The following is a 20,161-nucleotide window of genomic DNA, read 5'->3' as shown; positions in this document are numbered from 1 at the left end:
GTTTATAATCGAAGTACTGCAAATCAAAACGTCAATTTAACCACTTCAAATTTTTCTAATGACATTTTTTGAAAATGCAGTGCATACTAACACTGCTGTATGACAGAAGCTGGTTGGCTAGTAATTTAAGATATATTTAAATCTTTAGATTGTGACAATCCAGTCCTTACTAGCATAGATAGTCAACTGCTGAAATGAGGACAAGGGTATTTGATACTAATGTAACCTACATGTGTGTATTTAAAAGCTTCTGTGTTTCAAGAGCTTGCATAAATTTACAGTCATTCTGCAAATCTTAGGAGATTTTAATGCTAACAGCACCCAAATTATTTTACAAAAATTTCTATACATTTTTGTTTCAACAGCACTTGATTCTTTTCAGACCCAAACAAGTTCAACAGCCAAGTTGAAGTGGTTTTCTCTTTCTCACTAGCCTACCTAGAAGCAAACCAAGAAACTATCTGCACGAGTAAAACAGCAATTTAATGTTTTGATATAGCAAACATATTTCACCAACTATAACCTTTCTGTGTTTTAATCTAGACTGAAATAGTGCATAATGAATGACTCTCTAAACTATTCAGTAGAGGTGATTACTGAATATGGTCTCTGAACTGTACCTAATCAAATAAGAATATCCCTAGAGAGCATTAATAACAAAATACATTACTGTAGCATGGTCCATTTTCCCTGCTCCAGATTTAATCCAAAAGGATGTTAGCCCATTGCAGACTTCAAGCTATTCTGAGCTTTCAGATCCTCAAAGTTAGGAGGAATCAAGAGGCATTAGAACCAGGCCCAGGTTGCATTTGAGGAACACTGTATGACAAAAAAGCAGCAACTGCATCTCTTGTTTATACTTTCTGATCCTTATTATTGCATTTTTCCTTGTGGAAAGCTATGCCAATATTTTTTGAATAACCTACTAAGCACCTTCAGAAATATATATTTAAACCTACCAGACCTCAGTGATAACTGGTTTTAACATCATGCATGTGCCAGCAGCTACCAGTCCCTAGAAAGGTACAAGATTTAGATCTGCCTGCTATTGATGCAGAAGCCTTAAGCTATTTGCTACAAAAGCCTTGGAGAAATTCTGGCTGAGGTAAATGTCAGTGGGCATTATGCAAGAGAAAGATGTGTGAAAAGCAATAAAAAATCTGCTTGGTGAAGGTACTGAAAACAAAATTAATTCTTACAAATTCATTTTCAAAACAGTGTTCTTGTGACTCCTTTATCTTCCACTTGCTTTTACAAACAATTTAGACTACTCGTTTGGTTTTCCTCCTTCTATTTGGTCTTAGAATCAAAAAAATCAAGATGTTGACCTCATTAAGCAAAATGCTTCACCACATGCTTAAAAACTCCTACAGAGTGACTGATAGCAACTACCTCAGCAGACAAGGAATATATATCTAGTTGAAGCAGTAGCGAAAGGATACTTCTACTCAAATGCAAACATTCAGTACCAATAACATAATTTCCTCTTGTTCTCCCTGCAGTCCACAACAGTTACACTTCAGCACTTTTGACCTGTCAAAGGAGAATGTATTCTCCAAACATCTCCTGTGCCACCAAGGAAAGGAGATTCTGTCCACTGCGATCATGAGCACAACAGAAAAGCCCTGCCCTGCCTCTCCTCAGAACAGACTTTTGAAATCACGTGTTTGCAAAACAGCTCTGCCCTGACAACTGTAGGTATCTGGGGCTTGTGTGAGTGTCTACATAATGGAGTCAGGCCATACCTGTGGAAGAGCAGTTTAGGAAGTGAAATGCAGGAATAAATCTAACTCAGCCACACCTCTGCCCCATCCAAGTCTCATTTTTGACCTTGATTCTGCCTAATCATGGATTTCAGTCAGTTTCTTAGGGAGGGTAAGATAGCTGGTACACAAATTCCCCAAATTAGACATACTGCCTTATCAACATTTAGCTTCCTCACACAAGTCTTGCTTGTATATTCCAGTGGTTAGTTAGGCTAAAGGTAACCTTTTTCCCCACTTTTGGGGAACAAACTAACTGATATTGCCATAGCATGCAAGACTCCTATGAATGATGACACCCATTTTTTTCTTTTGTCTTCCTACCCTCATTTGATTCGAAAGAATATCAACTTAGTGTCATCAGTCCTGCATGGTTTGTGAGATCACAGAATGGTTTGGGTTGGAAGGGACCTTAAAGAGCATCTCATTCCAATCCCCAGCCATGGGCAGGGACACCTTCCACTAGACCAGGTTGCTAAAAGCCCCATCCAGCCTGGCCTTGAACACTTCCAGGGATGGGGCATTCACATCTTCTCTGGGCAACCTGTGCCAGTGCCTCACCACCCTCACAGTAAAGAATTTTGTCCTACTATCTAATCTAAGCCTACTCTTTCATTTGAAGCCATTCCCCCTTGTCCTGTCACTGCATGCCCTTGTAGAAAGTCCCTCTCCAGCTCTCTTGTAGGCATCTGCCTCACTATTTTATTCTCTACTTCAGCATTATTCAAAAATGTTTGGAGAAATTTACCAGTACATTACAGTTTCTCAGTTTATTTACAATCAACATACAGAAAACCAAGTAATTCCCTAGACTCTAGATGGGAAAATCTGTCAAAGGTTCCCCAGCCATATGTACTCTCACACCGATGATAATTTTTAAAGCTCATAGAGTTTTGCCATCTGAGATAGAACTGAAAATCATTGCAGACATGAACTATTAGACTTCATTTTATATTTCTTTTACATTAGAAGACAGCAGTTCTTTCTAAAAACATATCCTTAAAACGTGTTTATCATGGCTATTAAATAATGCAATTTAAAGAGAACAGGTGCACTGTAAGCTTAAAATCTCACACAGCTCTGGAACTGAAGATGGAGGTGTGAATCTGGTCTATGTACCCATCTCCCTTATGTAACAAAACATCCTGGTCTGGAAAACCTAAAAGTCTGTTTTATTCCCTAAACTGTACGGTTATAAAAGAGCTGAGACAAAAACGTAATTCAAAGCCCATGAAAACGTTCAAAGGGTAACACATATCACCGATGCACTGGGGAATCTTAGAACACACAAAGGAAACAAAGCTCAGAGTCACTGTGAGGGTCCCAGTCACTCAGAAAGGTCAGCAGCCTCCATGAGCCTGCTGCAGCCTTGTGGCTGCTGTATGGACCCTACAAAATAACTCCTTGATCAGATTCAATCTTGGAGTCCTCCAAGGTCAAAGTTACAGCTTTACTGAAGATGATTATTTTTTTTGTCCATAAACTATTTCTCAGTGTGACCTGAAACACATGGCATTGCTTTGTGTGCACATGAGAAAAGCAACCTGATGACTACTCTGCCATTTATGAGCATGTATAACATGGGCAAAACATACTATTAGCTGAGAAAATATCATTCTCCCTTCTTGGTGTCATCTGCACTGCTGCAGTCCTGCCTGGACTCATTCTCTCTCCAAGCTCATCATACATGAGTGATCCAGAGGCACCAGTAGGGCCCCAGCTTGAGAGCAGGAGTTGCTGGGAACTACACAGCTCTCTCAACACCATATGAAGGAAGAGATGAAATATCAGAAGTGAAGTCATAAAGCCAGTAAGATACTTCAGCTGTTTCCTTGCACTCTATCAGCCTGCACAGAAATCTGTATATGCAGATAGCTAACAGTTTTATCAAACTCCTGAGCTTTAGTGCAGGAAAAACCTTTATCTAAATGTTACGATTTTCTGAGTGGAGGAGGAGCCAGATATTTAATTTAGACACAGAAACTTCCCCATACAGTTTTTCAGCCACTGAAGAAAAAGCAGAGAAATGTCAACTCATATTTAAAGAGATGACAGTCACTAATATATTTGCTAGAAGAGACAGCAGTGTACATGCTAATAATTTAAACCATTAATTTAGCTTGTGCTAGAAGATGACAGCCTTCTCTTTACGCTGTGCTAAATGAATAATGAATTATACGCTCCCAAGGCAACTTTAATTTTCAAAGTCAATACTAACACTTCCTCACCCATGCCTGATACTTGGAGGTAAATGTGGTGGTACAGAGTGATACCCTTATCAAAGCATTTGCAGACTAAAGCCAATGAACCATTCAGCCCCTGTGCACCCGAGTGCTTATAGCCCAATGTTGCTCAGTCTTAGACTGGGGTTCACTGTCTTGGGATAAAACTAGCCTAGGTTTCAGTAATTCACAGATTCTTAAACAAATCTCCTGAAATCAGGCAAAACAAGCAAGGGACTGTGCCTTTGCAAATGACCACCGGTGAAAGCTGGTAACCTCCTCCCAGATGGCTCCACCTGCCCCACCCTGGGGCTTGAAGCACTATTTACTGACACGAAGCTGCAGCATTCCAAAGCAGAGGCTGCAGGACTGCTTCCTGCAGACAACGATCAGCTCCAAACTTGAACTTCAGCATGCAGCAATAGGAACTGATAGCTGTCTTGTGAAGAAAAGTAAATTAAAACAAATTAGGCCTTGATTCTTGGGGCCCAGTTCTAAAGAAAATATTTTTTGTTTGCAAATTGCACTCTTTCACATAGAAGTTCTCCAAAACCGCAGTGAAGACAATGAAAAACCATAGCAGCGAAAATGCCTCAGGCCTACCTGGTTGTATTGCAGCATCCCCATGAAGCATAGTTACGAATTTTAGAGGAAAGCTTGCTATATAATACATCACATAAATAAGTCACCATCTCATTTTGCCAGAATCAACCATTTGGCATGAGGCTCACCCAGCAGATGTGGTTCCTGCTTTGACACATCAGCAGCTTTCTGCAGCAAAGGCCTCAGCCATCCCAGCAAGCTGATGTCTCAAACTCAGCCCTCGTGGCAACTCACTACACCAGCCTGCCTGCTCTCCAATTACTGATGGTTTTTGACTCCCTAGCAGTCAAAACAGTCATGAGAAATCATCCCATAACTAAACGTAGTCTTCTTCATTATCCAGAAATTTCCCAGTTTTCTAACAGAATACTATGGCCTTTGAAAGTAAATTCAATGCTAACTGGAGTCCAAAACTGTTCCCCTTAAATCCTGGATCAAAGTGGACACTCCCACTCCAACATGGAGATGACATTTGGTAGACATGCAAGTCTGCTGCTCAGAGGATGTGATGTTTTGCCTTTGAAACTAGAACCTATAATTATGGGTTGTTGTTCTGGCAATTTGACCTAAAAGGAACAGCAGATTGTCCCATTTAAGAAATTCATGCCAACACTTGCTTATATTTCTGGCACACCTTCAACTAAAAGGCTGAGAATTCAAACCTTCTACTCCAGTGATTCCAGACTGTTGTTGTTTTCATCCTTGTCTATACACTGCTTTAAGGACAAACAGCACTATGCTTAAACCAACGAGTAAAAGACAAGCTGTCCTTTTGCGCTGGTATATCAAAGTAAAACAAGAAAATTGTGCAGATAATGTACAAAGAACCGACCACAGAATTCTTATCAAATCCATCTACTATTAAAATACTACCAATTGTGACTCTAGAATTCTTCTTTGTTTCCAGATCCTAAGCTGGCACTGAAGAACTACTCATACTGTATTTACTTTACAAAATTGAGGAGCTTATGAACAGTAGTCACACACCATTCTCACAGAGAAACTTTTTAGACTTCAGCCTGGGGAAGTGACATGAGAAGATACAGGTTTCCATGGCCACTAAATCCGAGGCTAATGTGTGACCAGATTAGCAAAGGAAAAACAGTCAGCTATTCTGGTGGAGAATTATATACACAGATATTGGAAATGGATTACACAGAAGCCAAATATCTTTCCTGTTTTAAGAAGATTACATATACCATGATATATATAATATTGCCAGCAAGCACAAGCTGACTCTTTTAGGCGGGCATCCAACATAAAGAACTGGTTTTTGTCCTTCCCAGTTCTGTTTCTTCTGCACTAAGCTAGCAAAAAAAAAAAAAAAAAGTGCCACTAAAGGTACTGTTCATGCTTGATAAGCAAGACTTGTAATCTCAGTCAGGAAGGATTAGAGAAATTTATGGGTAAAGTCCAGTCCATCACGAGTTACTAGAAAGAGTTCCCCAACAATGAGATTCCTACTCAAAAAGTCTCTTGGGTAGTGGTTGGTAAATATTCCGAATTAATAGTGGGAGAAAGAACATTCCCTGCACACCTTTTCCTGACATTGTATTTACCTTCTTTTCACGATGTTTCAGCATATACTTAGGGACAGTGCTAAATTTTGCAGAGAAGGACAGGTTATTATTTCTTAACAAGCTGTCTTTAAATTGGAAGCAAGTAAACAGAATCAAGAAACCAATTAATTACTGGAAGCAGAAAATTATTAAAATAAAGAAATTAAAATCTGCATTGCAACATTTATAATTACCAATGAAATGACAAGAGTATGCAAATCTACCAGCTCCTATCTGTCATACCAAAACCATTCCCTCTAAATAGTACAGTAAACCAGACAGATACATACAAATCTAGATCAAACAGATGGTATATTCTCACTCTGGATGGCAGCATCCATCCAGAGAAATATACAGAACTCAATCTTTTTTCACTTCTATATTCATATATTCACATGTCCTGTTCCAGCCAGAACAGGGTTAATTTTTGCAGTATCCAGGAGCGGGCATGGCCAGGACCCAGAGGTTATTCTACACCACCTCAGACCAGTGCTGGGGCAGGGGAAAGGGACTCTCCTTTGGGAAGAAGGGGTTCCTTCTGGTCAAGTAAGCATCGTGGAGGGAGCAGATGGGTGGTGCCAGTTCCACACTGGCAGGAGCAGCTGGATAATGCCCATTCTGAGCTGGAGGGAGGGGTCAGGGTGGTGTAACTGCAGCTGGGTTGAGCTCTGTGCTGAGCATTTCTGCATATGAATCAATCTCTCTTTTATACACTTTTGTTTATAATACTGTTGCTGTTTATAATATTCAGTATAATATTGTTGTTGTTTATAATACTGTTTTCTTATCTCATTGCTGCTTCCAGTAAATTGCTCTTATCTCAACCCATAATTTTTAGTTTCTGTGCCTCCGAATCTCCTCTCCAGCCCACCACAAGGGGAGGGGAAGGTGGGAGCTAGCAAGGGGCAGCATGGTTTGGAGCATCTCGGTGGGAACACTACCTTGGGGAGTACCAGTCCTAAACCACAACGATACAGTTTAAATGAAGGATAGGGCTGATGAAAGTGCTTACCTCAGCCGGTTGGTATAGGTATCTACACAGGTCTTCATTTTAGCCAACAAGGTCCCAACAGAAGCCTGTGACTCCAACTGTTCTTCCTCCTCTTCGCTGCTTTCTCCGGACAGAGGAAGAAGTAACGGCACCATCGATGTGCAGGATGCAATAGCACGGAGCAATTCCAGCAGAGCTCGGTACAGGGGAACGTGTCGAGCCATATCCAAAACTAAGAGAGACAAACAGTTTACAAAAATTACTAAAACTGGAGGCCCTTTCACTCTTAGTACAGATGTTTTAAATAGAAAAGCTAGATTTTGGTAATTATTAAAATACTAATGAAATGAAATGATAAAATACAGTATTTTGTAATAGCCATTTTTAATTTGTGTTGTAATTGACCTGTATAGAAAGAAATTCACAAGATATCTGGGAAACAAAGGTTAACAAAAGACATGAGGACAAAAGCACTAACAAGGTATGGAACAGGATTACCACATGCTATATTCATTTCCAGTACTTAATACACAGTCCTGGCTCAAATTGTATGCTTACAGTAATCGCAAACAAAAATCTATGGCGGAAAAATTGTAACCTATGGCGTAGCAGAGTAGCATTTGCTGAATCTAACTGCATAAGCATTAATAAAGACTTTCACATCACCCACTTTATTTACAGTCATCTTCTCCTTTGGGAAAATTTGTCTGCATTATTGCAAGAATATTCATGGTCCTTAAATGAATGAAGTCATCTACTAAGTAGAAGACTAGTTTTACTTCTTTTCATGAAGGAAGTATCATTTAAAAAACCATTATGCATCCTTCAGAGCACGCAAATTTTATCTGCATACATATGAACCACAAAACAGTAAAGATGAGTAAGAACATACATTAGGCAGGCAAACCTCACTGTCTTAGTGCTTTTCAGTGTGATATATACGTGTTATGGAAGTAACTGTGGGTAGAGTACAGGCATCAGCTCCTCTGATTAGGAAAGACAGGCAGAGATACACAATTCTAACGGATTCTCTAGCACCACAATGTTTATTTTTCTCCTCCACTTGTTTGGACAAATATGTAATGGATGTCATTTCAACTGACTTTGTATCATTAATAGAAATCCTGAAAATGTAGCAATAGGCAGATAGTTTAACACAGCTGCTTCCTCTGTCCCTAGGACATGCTATTTTTAACATAACTGCAGAAAATATTTGCTTTAAAGTATTCACAAATGACTGAGTTTGCGGTAAAATAAATTTATTCTTTTTCCAGCAAAAAAACCCAGACAATAAAAAGCCTCTGACAACTCACATTAGGACAGAACAAAGCACAGAAGAACTCTTTAATGTTTCATTTAGCACATCTCATCCTCCAAGCTAAAGCAGATCACAAACTTTCAAATCCTGTCACCAAACCCTTAGCTCTAAATACAGCATGATGGGACAGTATAAACAGCCAAGCTAAATTCAACAAGCCAGTTTATGCAGGTTTAAGACTGGATTTATCTCTGCCAGGAGTTCTTTAATCAACAGCTTGCTATTTGTCTTTTGAGTCCATTACAATGGCACAAACTCTTAACTGGGTGAAGTGCTGTAGAACAGGAAGAAAATTTACCAAAACAAAGTATTAATCTGCCAGGCCTGGTATCATGGCTCTAAAAACAACCCTTGTCACAATACTCCATATATCTAAAGCAAACCAAATTTAAACCCTGGCATTAAGAAATCAGTTTCGATTATCTGCTGATTCTTACATTTATATATATATAAAATATATATATATATAAACAATGGTTGCCCCCCCAAAAAATCCCCACAATGTGTAAAAATAGATCTGATAATGTGTGGATTTTAAAAAAACCACACACACACAAAAACGGGGGGGGCGGGGCAGGGAGGGGAAGAGAAGAAAAGAAGAAAAATAGAAAAGGGGGGTGGTGAAAGAAAGGGCAACCATAAAATATATCGTACCATAGTGTAGCCCTGGCCAGAAACCACCTCCCAACTGTAGTGCTGAAGACCAAGTGGCTCCTCAATTTAATCAATAGCTGTTTATTATGAGGATAGTGAGTGAGGGAGAGATACGACCTCTTAGATAACCATGGCATTTCACTCTGGAAGGCTTTTATTTATTTATTTAAACTATGAAATTTTCATGAGACCAGAATACATAATTTCAAATCCTTCAATGCTGGTTTGCCCTCTCCTTTGCTACATGGATAGTTAAGTTCAAAATTACCGTCGTGATGGGAACTGAACTGACATAACTTTAAAGTGGGAATGTTTTCCAGAGAGATGAGAGAGATTTCTGGTTTTAGCAGATCCAACTCACTTGCACTGCTTTGCAATAGTTCCCATGTGAAAAAAATGAAATGCATCCACCTGGCTTCATTTTAAACAATCTTTTAGGGAACAACTACTAATTTCTTTTACCTTAATGCCAGACTCCATGAAACTCAATTTCTGGTACTATCATGTGTCTTATGCTATTTTTCTCCTTTATTATACCTACTAAGAATTGTGACTTGTGCAAGTGTATTTTTCTGTCCAAAATGCCTGAACTCCCTTCCATCCCCAATCTAAATCCTCAAAATGTTCATCGAGACTGAATACCTAGATAAATATCAGAAAAACTTGCTGTAAATGACTCAAAATTGGCAAATTACTGTTTATTATCTTCATCTGGCAGTTCACGTACTCCTTGTGCCTACTTTGCTTTCAACTGAAAGAATGCCAAGCTGATTTACAGTGTATGCTTCCTGCAGATACAGCTCTGCTTTCTGAAAGAGGTGAAGAAGACTTGAGCAAATGTTGAGCTCTATGCAATTTTTCAGACACTGTGTTTAAGCCACTAGAACAAGAAGACAATCTTTTGTAAATTACACCCCTGGCCCAGATCCACTCTTTGCTAACCTGTCCACCTCCCCCTGGCATGACCAGCTGCACCTACAGATGTCCTAACAGCAATTTTCTGCACTGAGAGAGGCTTAACAAGTCCAGCAGCATTCCAAGTAGAACCTCAATGTTCAGGCTGTGCCACCCACACTCCATCACCATCCTTACTGCTTTTAGTGTTTGCAGCGTATTTAGTTGGGATTTAGGAAACATGTCTTTTCTTTAGATATCATTATGCATTTATTTGGGGACAGTATTTCAGATATATAAATATAAAAGACACAGGTTTGTAATAAAAAAAATGAATTTGATCCTGTAACAAAGTCCTTTAAGGGAATTGAATTGAAATACTACAAACATGAATTAAAACATAAAATACAAAATTGCAAATTCAAAAAGCCTATTTCCACCAAATAGAAGCAATAGAACTTTTGGACAACTATCGTCACATAAAGGTATCTGGACAACTAAGACACCAACAATTTCGATTTCAAGCAAATATAAACTTCAGTGAAGAACAAATGTTAAAAGTAAACCACTGTATTCTTCAAAGTATGCTCTCCCTTGGGAACATATCTTTTTTTGTCTGACTCAATTGAGCAATGAAGGTGTATCATAACACTTTACCTGAATTAAATATGATAGCTTCTCTTGTAAGAAAAAAAATCCAACACACCATGAGACAGAAACAAATACTTTTACTTATACCAGACCTATAATTTGAATACCATTAGCACATATGTAATAAGCCAGAATCTTTTTATTTGGGTACTTTGGTTGTGTAAGAAGGTGCCAACAACCTTTGATTTCTACGGACACGCATGTAAGCACACCAAACTGCAAATACACAGCACTCCTAAGAAAATGAAAATGGGAGATTAAAATCCTTGGCTTTGTAAAAATGACAGATGGGTGTATTATCCAGGATTCTCTGTTATCCCAAAGACAAAACAGTTACTAGATAATGACAGATACCTTTCACAAAGAGCTCAGTTTGGGGCTCTCAGGCTCCTGCACCAAGTACACTCAGACCGTCCTGGCTGTCAGGCTCCCACCAGCTGTAGTGTCTGTCACATCTGTTCATTTTTGTGCTGTTGGTGCTCCCTGATTCTGTGGCTCAGTGAAGTGCTAAGGAATGTTCAGCTTCCAGCCCCACAGACCAGTTCAGAAGCTCCCCCTTGTTGACTCTCAAACAGAACTGCTGCCCCAGAGAGCCCACCTGAACTTCTGCCGGGTTTCTTGAGCACTTCTTCAAATGATTACTGTATGACACATACTTTAAAAGTAAAGATTAAATTATTTCATTTCTAGACTCAAGGCAGGGATTTGCATTCAGGTTTTATCCTGCTTCCTTGTCTGCCTTAACCAGGGCTGTCAGGATAGGTCTGCCTGGGGACAACCGTGGTGTTTCAGAGAAGGCTCCAAAACCAGAGGTGGGAACTGGCTTCTGCACCACCTGACCAAAGCTGCTTCCCCCACAGCCTGCCATGTGATTCACCACTTGCACTGCATAAATACACATCAAGGTCTCACCTTTTGGCTATACCAGCAGTTAGCTAGTTCAACCAGCAGAGCATGAAGCAGAGCACAGGCTAAAAACTGCAGCTGAACCTGGAGCATGAGCAGGCAGCTGCAGGACAACCACCACGGCCCCTCACGGGGGCCCAGAGGCAGCTGTGACAGCCCAGGGTGACAGGGCAGGGCAGGAGGTGACAGAGAACAGCAGGGCAACAGCACCATGGGGGGGGTGGCCAGATGATGGCAGCAGTGCTCTTAAAGGCTGGAATACCAGTGCTACCACACACAACTGTTGACAGTAGCATCTTTATTACCACCTTTGTTTTATTAATTAAGCAATTGTGAGTGGACATGTCCAAAAACCACATCCATATCCTACTGTCCCTGATGATTAGCAGAGGCAACAGGCAGCATACATATTTGCTCACAGTTCACATCAAAAAAGTATCTCAGGTCTAGATTTATTCTGTTGTGCTTATGGAAAGCAGAAATCTCATTAAGGTCACTGCCATTTGCTAAGATAGGTAGGGTAGGGATGGCAAACATCTGGAAAACCTTATCTGGGGATAAGGTCTCACCCTCCTTTTCCCAATCCTTTTGGTAATAAAGGTCAAGTGTTACTAGAATCACTACAATTCAGCCAGTCTCTTGCCACAATACTTGCAATTTAGAAAGATGCTGAATGAAGGCTAAATAGGTAAAAAAATAGAGATTTCATAAAACTAAATCTCCCTTATATGCTAATAACCATCAGTCTGATTTGGGTGGAAGGAAAAGGAGTATGACTGAAGTTGTATTAAGAAGTCTTGAGTTGCTGAGCATCCTGTCTTTCAAAAACTGCAGTCTTTCATGTGCCTAAATATCATGGGATATTAAGGCATTTTGGAGAACTTTTAATCTATGCCTACTTATTCCTGGGAAGCAGTCGATTAACATTTAAAGATTGTGTTGATTTCAGAATGTTTCAATTGCTTTCCACAAATCTATCTGTTCATCACTAATATAGATCTATTTCTTACAAATATCTAAGACTAGGCATATGCAATTACAACCTCAATATAATGAAAAAGCACATGAGGGCGGGTAGTTTCACAGGATCAAGGTATCACCTTAAATTTCTCATATATCTGTAGCAAGATAATGACTCAACTGAGTCTAATATTCCTTTGCTTTCTTTTAATATTATACAATGCTCAAACAAAGAATAGCCAGGCCTAATGGCCCATTAAATAGACAGTACTGAACAGCAATAAATTTTTTTTGCAATTGATTTAACATCCTCAGTTCAGCTTAAATGGCTATGAATAAGATTATTTCCATTGCCAAGGATATTTAAAACATCATACAGAATATGCACATTTATTCTAAAATTAAGCAAACTATTAATATAGTACGTCCATTATATCAAAAAATCTTCACACTTTACAGCAAATTAAAGAAACAAATACAGAACAGTGATTAGTAAGAAAATTATGAAAAGTTCTGCTTTACTTGCATCTAATGTCGAGGCCTTCCCCACTGTGATTCTCGCTGTGACTGTACTAGGAATTCCTACCCCAAAGGAGCCTACAAACTTGATGCAAAAAACCCCCAAAACAGCCACTTGAGGAAAAATAAAAAAATCAACACCTTTACCAGTTTTACAAGTATGACACTGCCAAATGCAGATCCTCCTTGCTTCTGTGCTCTGAGAAAAGCTGTCTATATATGCTCTCAATCTTTCTCCTGTATGTAACTTCTCATTTTCTGCACTCATTATTTAAGGATCTAGTGAATTTCAGTTGCTTTAGAGGCCCACAGAAGTATTTTTCTTCTGTACTATCTTGTTTTACTTCTGACTGATACACATGACTGATGTTCTGCCTTTGTTGAAGGAAAGAAGGTTGTGCTGGCAGCCACAGCAGAAGGCACCACTGAAAACTATTCCAAAACTACAGTCCTTTTATTTCTTTTCCCAAAGAGATCTGCCACTGCAAATATGAGAGAGATGATCATGAATGATCAATTAAAAGGAAGTAGCTGAAAAGAAAAACGTGTTCTGGAGAGAACCCATATGGTAAACCCAGGAAATGTAAGGGAGGCCTCCTTCTTGCATGGGGTAAAGTTTCCAGTAACCCAAGAGATGCCTCCAAATCTCATTTCTTGTTTTGTTTTGGAACGGTTTCACTACGATGTTTTATCTTCCTGGAAAGAGGAATGATTGTGTTTCGTTAAATATTCATTCTGAAGTAGCCATGTAATCCTGCTTCTGTTTTAAGCAACGTGAAAGAAAACCACTGACAGTTATGTAGAGTAACTATGTTATAAAACTGTTCTATTAGTATCATGCACAAATGCTCAAAATTTACTACAGGGTATCCAAATCTCCCCTGCAAAACCCCCAAGAAAGTACCTATGTATTACAAGTGACCTATTTTTTCTTTCATAGTAATTAAGTTTTAAAGATATGGGATCATCAGCTCAGGTAAAAAGTAAAATAAGACATCCTCATTACCCTGCTACTCACTAAAGTTTAAGACCAACATTAAGATCACGACTACAGTACCACATTCACCTGGCTCTACATTTTTCTTTTTTCTTTTATTTCACTCTTTTTAACCTCCAAATAAACTAAAAGCAAGATCCTAAAGTTCTGCCAATTTTACACCATTCCTAAAACATGCTTAGTAATTACTGAGGACATTTTTTTTTATGCCTCAGTATGTTATTCACAAACTTAAAACCCATAGCTATGATCAAATTAAAGACTTCAGAATCTCATTATCATACTAAAGATTCTCAGCTGCTATGAACACCACTGTTCAAAAAAAAACCACGCAAAGGAAACACTCATTTTGTATTTTTAATTAAAACCTTCAGAAGACACAGTCTTGTGGCCACATAGACGGCCAAGCATGAGTGAGGCACTCTGTCTTTCCAACAGGGCCACACATCCTTTTACAAAATATTTTAAAACTGGAGCCGTTCTTCAGCCCCCCTTCGCTGCATCTTTGCAAACATATGATCTATGAATGCAGTCCCTGCTGCAGGCAATAGTGTCAGTTCCAAATACGTCATGCTCTGCTGCCTCTTGATTTTCTGTTTCAGAATCAACCCAGGGCAAGCCTCTTTTATAATAGGCCTAATTAACACGCTGTGTTCCACTCTGCTTTTATAGAAAAAGGGATTGCCCACAGAGCAGTTCAAAATCAGATCTCTAAGAAAACATTAGCCTTTAGGTAAAAATGAAACAAAAGCTTTCCAAATATTGTCATCTTGTAATAATTTAATTAGCTTGACTTTTTCTTCACTTTTAAAAATAGGAGTAACACCAGCATTTTCACAGTACTGTTTTCAGTGTTAGGGAAAATGACATCAGGAGGGACTAGTCCCCTGAATAATGAAGCAGGAGAAAGCGGTTAAGCACTCTTGCAGGTCATGAGTAACAAAGCCCATGTCAGAGCAGTAAAACAATACAAGAAGGGTGGGCCTCTGAATTTAATGGGTACAGTGTCATGCTCCAAATTATTACTATTATTGTTCAGATACAGCTTGAACATTTTGTTCTTGTGATGTCAGCACTGAGCCTGTTAGCAGTCAAAAAAATCAGATCAAATGTAAGAAAAGCTGAAGACAAATTAGAAATTAATTATTGAGGCTGCATTCAGTAATTAGAATCACTTCAACGCCATGTGCATTTCCCCCTTTTATCAGAGAGATGGGACAGACCTGGAAAAGAGAGAGAAGGGTGACTAAACAATGCAAGATACAGAATGAGCTGCTGCACTATCTAAAATGAAATAAAGACATTGCAGCCTCAGTGACTAATGAAGGGTACCATAAAGACATTGCTTTTAAATTATCAGTGGCAAGAAAATGAGTAGAATTGGACTTATCAATATATTCAAAGGAATGGGCACACCATTAGAAGAAATAGTGCCATTTGTACAAGAACATACACTACACAATACATCACTTTTAAGGTTTGGAAAAGCTTAGCACTAAATGTCAGGGTAGTAAGTATTATCACAGGTTCAAAAGTAATTGGGTAAATTGATGTAAGAACAGGCCATCAAGGGCTAATAAATGAGGGGACACCACCCTTGGCAACATACTAGCAATACCAAAGTAGCATCTGCATGTCAGCCCGTTATTGTCCACTATTGGTGATAAAGTAGCAGGCTAACAACCTTGGTCTGTCTTGGCATTACTATTACGGTGTGTTCTAGGAAACTTGGAAAAAAAAAATTTAACTGCAACAGGAGATGAAAACTGTGCTCAATTATACAGGCAAAATGCATTGCTCAGGGAAGTTGGTCAGTCATCTGTAGTGGCTCAAAAGTACTGCTCTTAACCATTTCTGCTTTGCTTATTTTTTAAAGAATATTTGATTTTGGAGAAATTGAGTATTTTCAGGAAAGTTCTGTTTACAAGTCAAGTCAAACAAGACTTTTCACACATGTATCCATGAACCCAGAAAAAACCCTTTGCCAGAAAAAGTGGAAGGCATTTCATTAGGCCAATGTGTACAGTTGAATAAACAAGACACAATTTCCTGCATTTGAAAGGATGGGAAAAAGAAACCCAATCAGTATGAAAGACATGAAAACCAAACTGAGCTTTTAAAGCATAAGTGGCTACTAAAACCACACATAATCCCCAGTTTTGGAGATATTACTATTCAATGCCACACTGTAGTCCCTCATAATGGAATCCACTAGGGATCACTCTCTGCCATGAAACAGAGCTCCAAATAAACCTGAAAAGGTGGTCAGGTAATGGACAGATTATTCTTGGAGGCTACAGAGCAATCTCATATGGGGAGTTGGGAATATATCATCAACAAAGAATAATTGATGAAATCTAAAAACGCAGAATTGTGTATTCATTGGTTTTGTTTGATTGAAAAAGTGGCCCAGTGTAGAAAGGCTGTGAGCAAAGTACTGAAGAGTAAGTACATACTGCCATGGGATCCAACCTCACTGCAACTTTTTATAATCTCTCCTCTGAAAGAAAGCTGGATTTACCCATTACCAGCTCTTAAAACCATCAAAATATGAAGGAACTCAATTAAAGCATAAAGCTCTAACCAAATCACACTTGCATCAAAAAAGAAAACAAGTGTAAGGAAGCATCAATGCTCTAGGAATGTTCTATATTGCCAAATAAATAAAGAATAATATATAGAAAGGCATAAATAAAATACAAAATAATTAAAAAAAATATATTAAAAATGTGACGAAAGACACATATAAAGAAAGGAATTCAGAGACTGCACGAAGACAAGTTGTTTGCCTGGTCAAGGGATAAAAAAAAAAACTTACTACTAATACAACCCTTTAGTATGGCATTTAGTAAGATAGCAAGGACCAATGATTTCTATTTCAGGTCGATGTACTGAAATAAGTCTAATAGTAAAGGTAAGCTAGAAGTGTCAAATTACCTTCCACTTAGGAAAATAAGAAAATATTTTCTGCAGAGAATAATACAAGGTTTAAATATCCTGCACAACAACCCTTTCTCAAAAAAGTAAAAATAAATTCAAAATAAATAAGAAGGTGGAAGCTTTCCTATCATCTCATGTTAAGTGTCTTAAGTGTGCAACACTACACCGAGATGAAAGGAAAGGTATCACTACCCTCAGAACGTGGATCAGGATTTTTATAAAAGTTAATCTGACTTTCACCATCCCTGCAATGGAGGCGGGAACAGTGATTTCACTATTTTTGGCAGAAGAGTGGGCAAGCAGCCACCTTGAAATGGTCCTCAGTCTGAGCGTTACCTCTTCCAGGCCATAAAACAGTCACTAGTATTTTAGAGTAAGATAGGAATCGAAAATAAGATGGAAACCTGCCATTTCATTGCACATGCTGCAGAAATAGATGCAGAAATTCAAAATTAGATAATAAAGTTGTGGAGTGTTTTTAAACCATTACTTCAGCAGATGGAAACAGGCCAAGACTTAGGTCTTCTGCTCTGTCAGCAGAGGATACCAACACTGTTACTGGAATGAAAGGATGTGCGATTCCTGTGCTTTATTTTTTCTGTATGCATGAGCACACCTACAAGATCATGTCCTCAGGGGCCAGAAAGGAGACTATTTAAGCATCTCATTCTGCATTAAATATCTCATTAGTTCGCTTGGCCAAGATGGCAGAGCCACTGTGCATACGCAAAACAGAACTTTTATCACTCCAGCATATATTTCAGAGAATAGTTGGTTGTTTAAATACCAAGATGGGCTTTTAGTAAACACACGAAGTGCAGGCTGAAAAGAAAAATTAAAGCTGAACAGCCTCCTTGAGTCTGAGTTAAATGAAGGGTAACCCTTTGTATTCACTGCATATTCAAAGTGCCTTAGAGTGCAAATAGCTCTTATCTGGTAAATATATCAACCATATGAATAATATGATTGGAAGAATCATCTCAGACTTGTGGAATAGGAGAATTTGCACCTTCCATACAACCTCATGCAAGTTCCTGCACCACTTACTAGAACAGATCATCCCCCATTATGTTACAGCAGAACAAAAAAAAACCTCAAAATAAAATACGATATTCTTTTTTTAATGAGCTGCATTATCTCAATGTCCTCTAGAGAGGACAAGAAGATAGAAATTCCATCATAAAAAACTATACTTTGTATTGGAGTAATTTACCACAGACTACTTCCTTCAACCACAGAGATCCATTTCCTTGGATTTGTAGTCAGGACTAAGAATACCCTCAGAGGATAGTAAGAAAGGAAATACTATGAATGGGAAGAGCCTGCATAACAATATGGGAAGTGCCAGATATATTTACAGTATTTTATTTTCAAAAACAGGAGAGGAAAAAAGAACACAAAAGAAATAAATGACAAATGCCCAGAAAATGAAAGCCTATCACTTGACTAAATAAATAAGACTCTCAACTGCTGAAGATGAAAGCCAGCCCTCACCTCAGTAAGTTCTTCAAATGCACATGGAGCTACACACCCCAAAACTCTTCCCTGAAAGTACAGTGAGCTTGCTCTTGGGAAAAGCAAAGCAAAAATGTCTACAACAAACCCTGGCAATCTGCTCTGCACATGAACAGAAAGGGATTGTTCGTTTCTTTAGTCGGGAAATTTTTAACAGCTTATCTAATTGTGCTGCCACTACTTGAGAAAGCCACTAATATGGAGAAACAAAAAACTGAGTATGTATTACTTATAGTTCTTTCAGAGGTCTTTTGTGTACTGTAAAACATTTGTGTCCTGTTAGTGGTTGCTGTATCTTACCAGGAAGGCACAAGAGTTAAAATAAAAAGGAAGAAAGCACACTGGACATTGCTGTATAATATGGAACTGTAGGACATGTAGTGTGGTGTCACATTCTCCTCTGAAGTCATACTCTCTTTTCAAAAAAGACTGAGTCTGTTGGTAATGAGGCATCATTTTTACAATTAATTCTTAATGCCTCTAGTAAAATCTGTGAATGTTTGTAGCATGTGGCACCGCAGAGCATTCTATTTCAGACATCCACCATGCATATTCCCAACCATAATTACCAAGCCTAAATGAAACTGCTTGAGATGTACTGTCTGACTAAAGTAAAATAAGAAAAAATGACAGGACCGGTAATAGTTATACCGGAAATTTTGAAAAATGCAGTGTGGTACCTCCAGGTTTAAAGGGCTGGTTGAATGCCTTTACTGTTTATCCTCAGAGGGGAAGCCAATCTAGTACTTACAGACTCCCAATCTTGTCCTGGGAGCAGGGATACAGCTACCAATGTCAGTTTCTGATGAAGGAAAAAAAGGGAACTCCTGGGTGAAATGCTCGTGGGCCTTAGCAATGAGATAAATGGTCCAGGAAAGCCTAAGGATAAGTTCCCTCAACGCTAAACTTTACTGTCTCATGCCTTGAACAGTCAGGGCAGTGGCCTGCACTGTTTTCTCAAAATTAAACAGCCATCACAAGATGGTGACAGTCTACTGGCAGAGGGAATTTCACTGAACACTCATGGCCAAACCCGAACACTTTTGAAGACAATCACCCAGACCTTTTATTTCTCAAGTGAACAATTAAAAGTAAGCATACAGAAACTAATTTCAGGAATGAAATGAGCACCAGCTGCATCTCATGTATGATTTGTTAGCTTCTATACATCCTTGTATCAAGGATAAGCATCTAACTGTATTTCCCCTGAAAACTTATTAAGAAAGGTAACTCATCTGTGGGAGGCAGGAAGGCAAACACCATAGTTTAGTTTCCTTTTACATAAGACATATTACGCAGTGGAGTACAAGGCATAAAGGTCTGTCAAAAAAGTATATCTCCACTTAGTACCCGAAGAGTTATGTCTGAGTGGATCCAAAGGGGAATTTTAAAAAATAACAGGTCTTTGGCAGGCAGATACAGATACATGAGCAGTCTGTCGCTCAAGCTTTCAAGACAGTCCATATTATCCTGTAACCACAAAGGTCCAGAAATTCATAGTGGTCTCACATGAGGAAGAAATCTTGTTTACTTAGGTTTTCAGGACTGTCCTGTAAAGCACCCTCAGAAGCTTAGTAATCAATTGGAAAAACTTCTGTTATTTAAGGCTCATAAAAACAAACACCCGACTCCTGATCCCAGAGTAAAATACTCTATCATTTAGGCAGCA

The 20,161-nt window shown here is 38.7% G+C and overlaps 1 protein-coding gene across 6 annotated transcripts in view; it reads right to left on the bottom strand.

Moving 5' to 3' along the window:
- BIRC6 (baculoviral IAP repeat containing 6) overlaps nucleotides 1-20,161 on the bottom strand; it is a 173,148-nt gene that overhangs the window by 15,198 nt on the left and 137,789 nt on the right. For all 6 annotated transcript variants that reach the window (XM_039569826.1, XM_039569831.1, XM_039569828.1 and 3 more), the window contains one exon: nucleotides 7,160-7,370. In XM_039569826.1, coding sequence (XP_039425760.1) covers nucleotides 7,160-7,370 — 211 coding nt within the window. The remainder of the gene's footprint in view (nucleotides 1-7,159; nucleotides 7,371-20,161) is intronic.

This window comes from Corvus cornix, chromosome 3 (assembly GCF_000738735.6).
Source record: "Corvus cornix cornix isolate S_Up_H32 chromosome 3, ASM73873v5, whole genome shotgun sequence".
Taxonomy (NCBI): Eukaryota; Metazoa; Chordata; class Aves; order Passeriformes; family Corvidae; genus Corvus; species Corvus cornix.
Note: the sequence above shows the minus strand (reverse complement) of the source record. Positions and strands in the feature narration are given on the sequence as shown.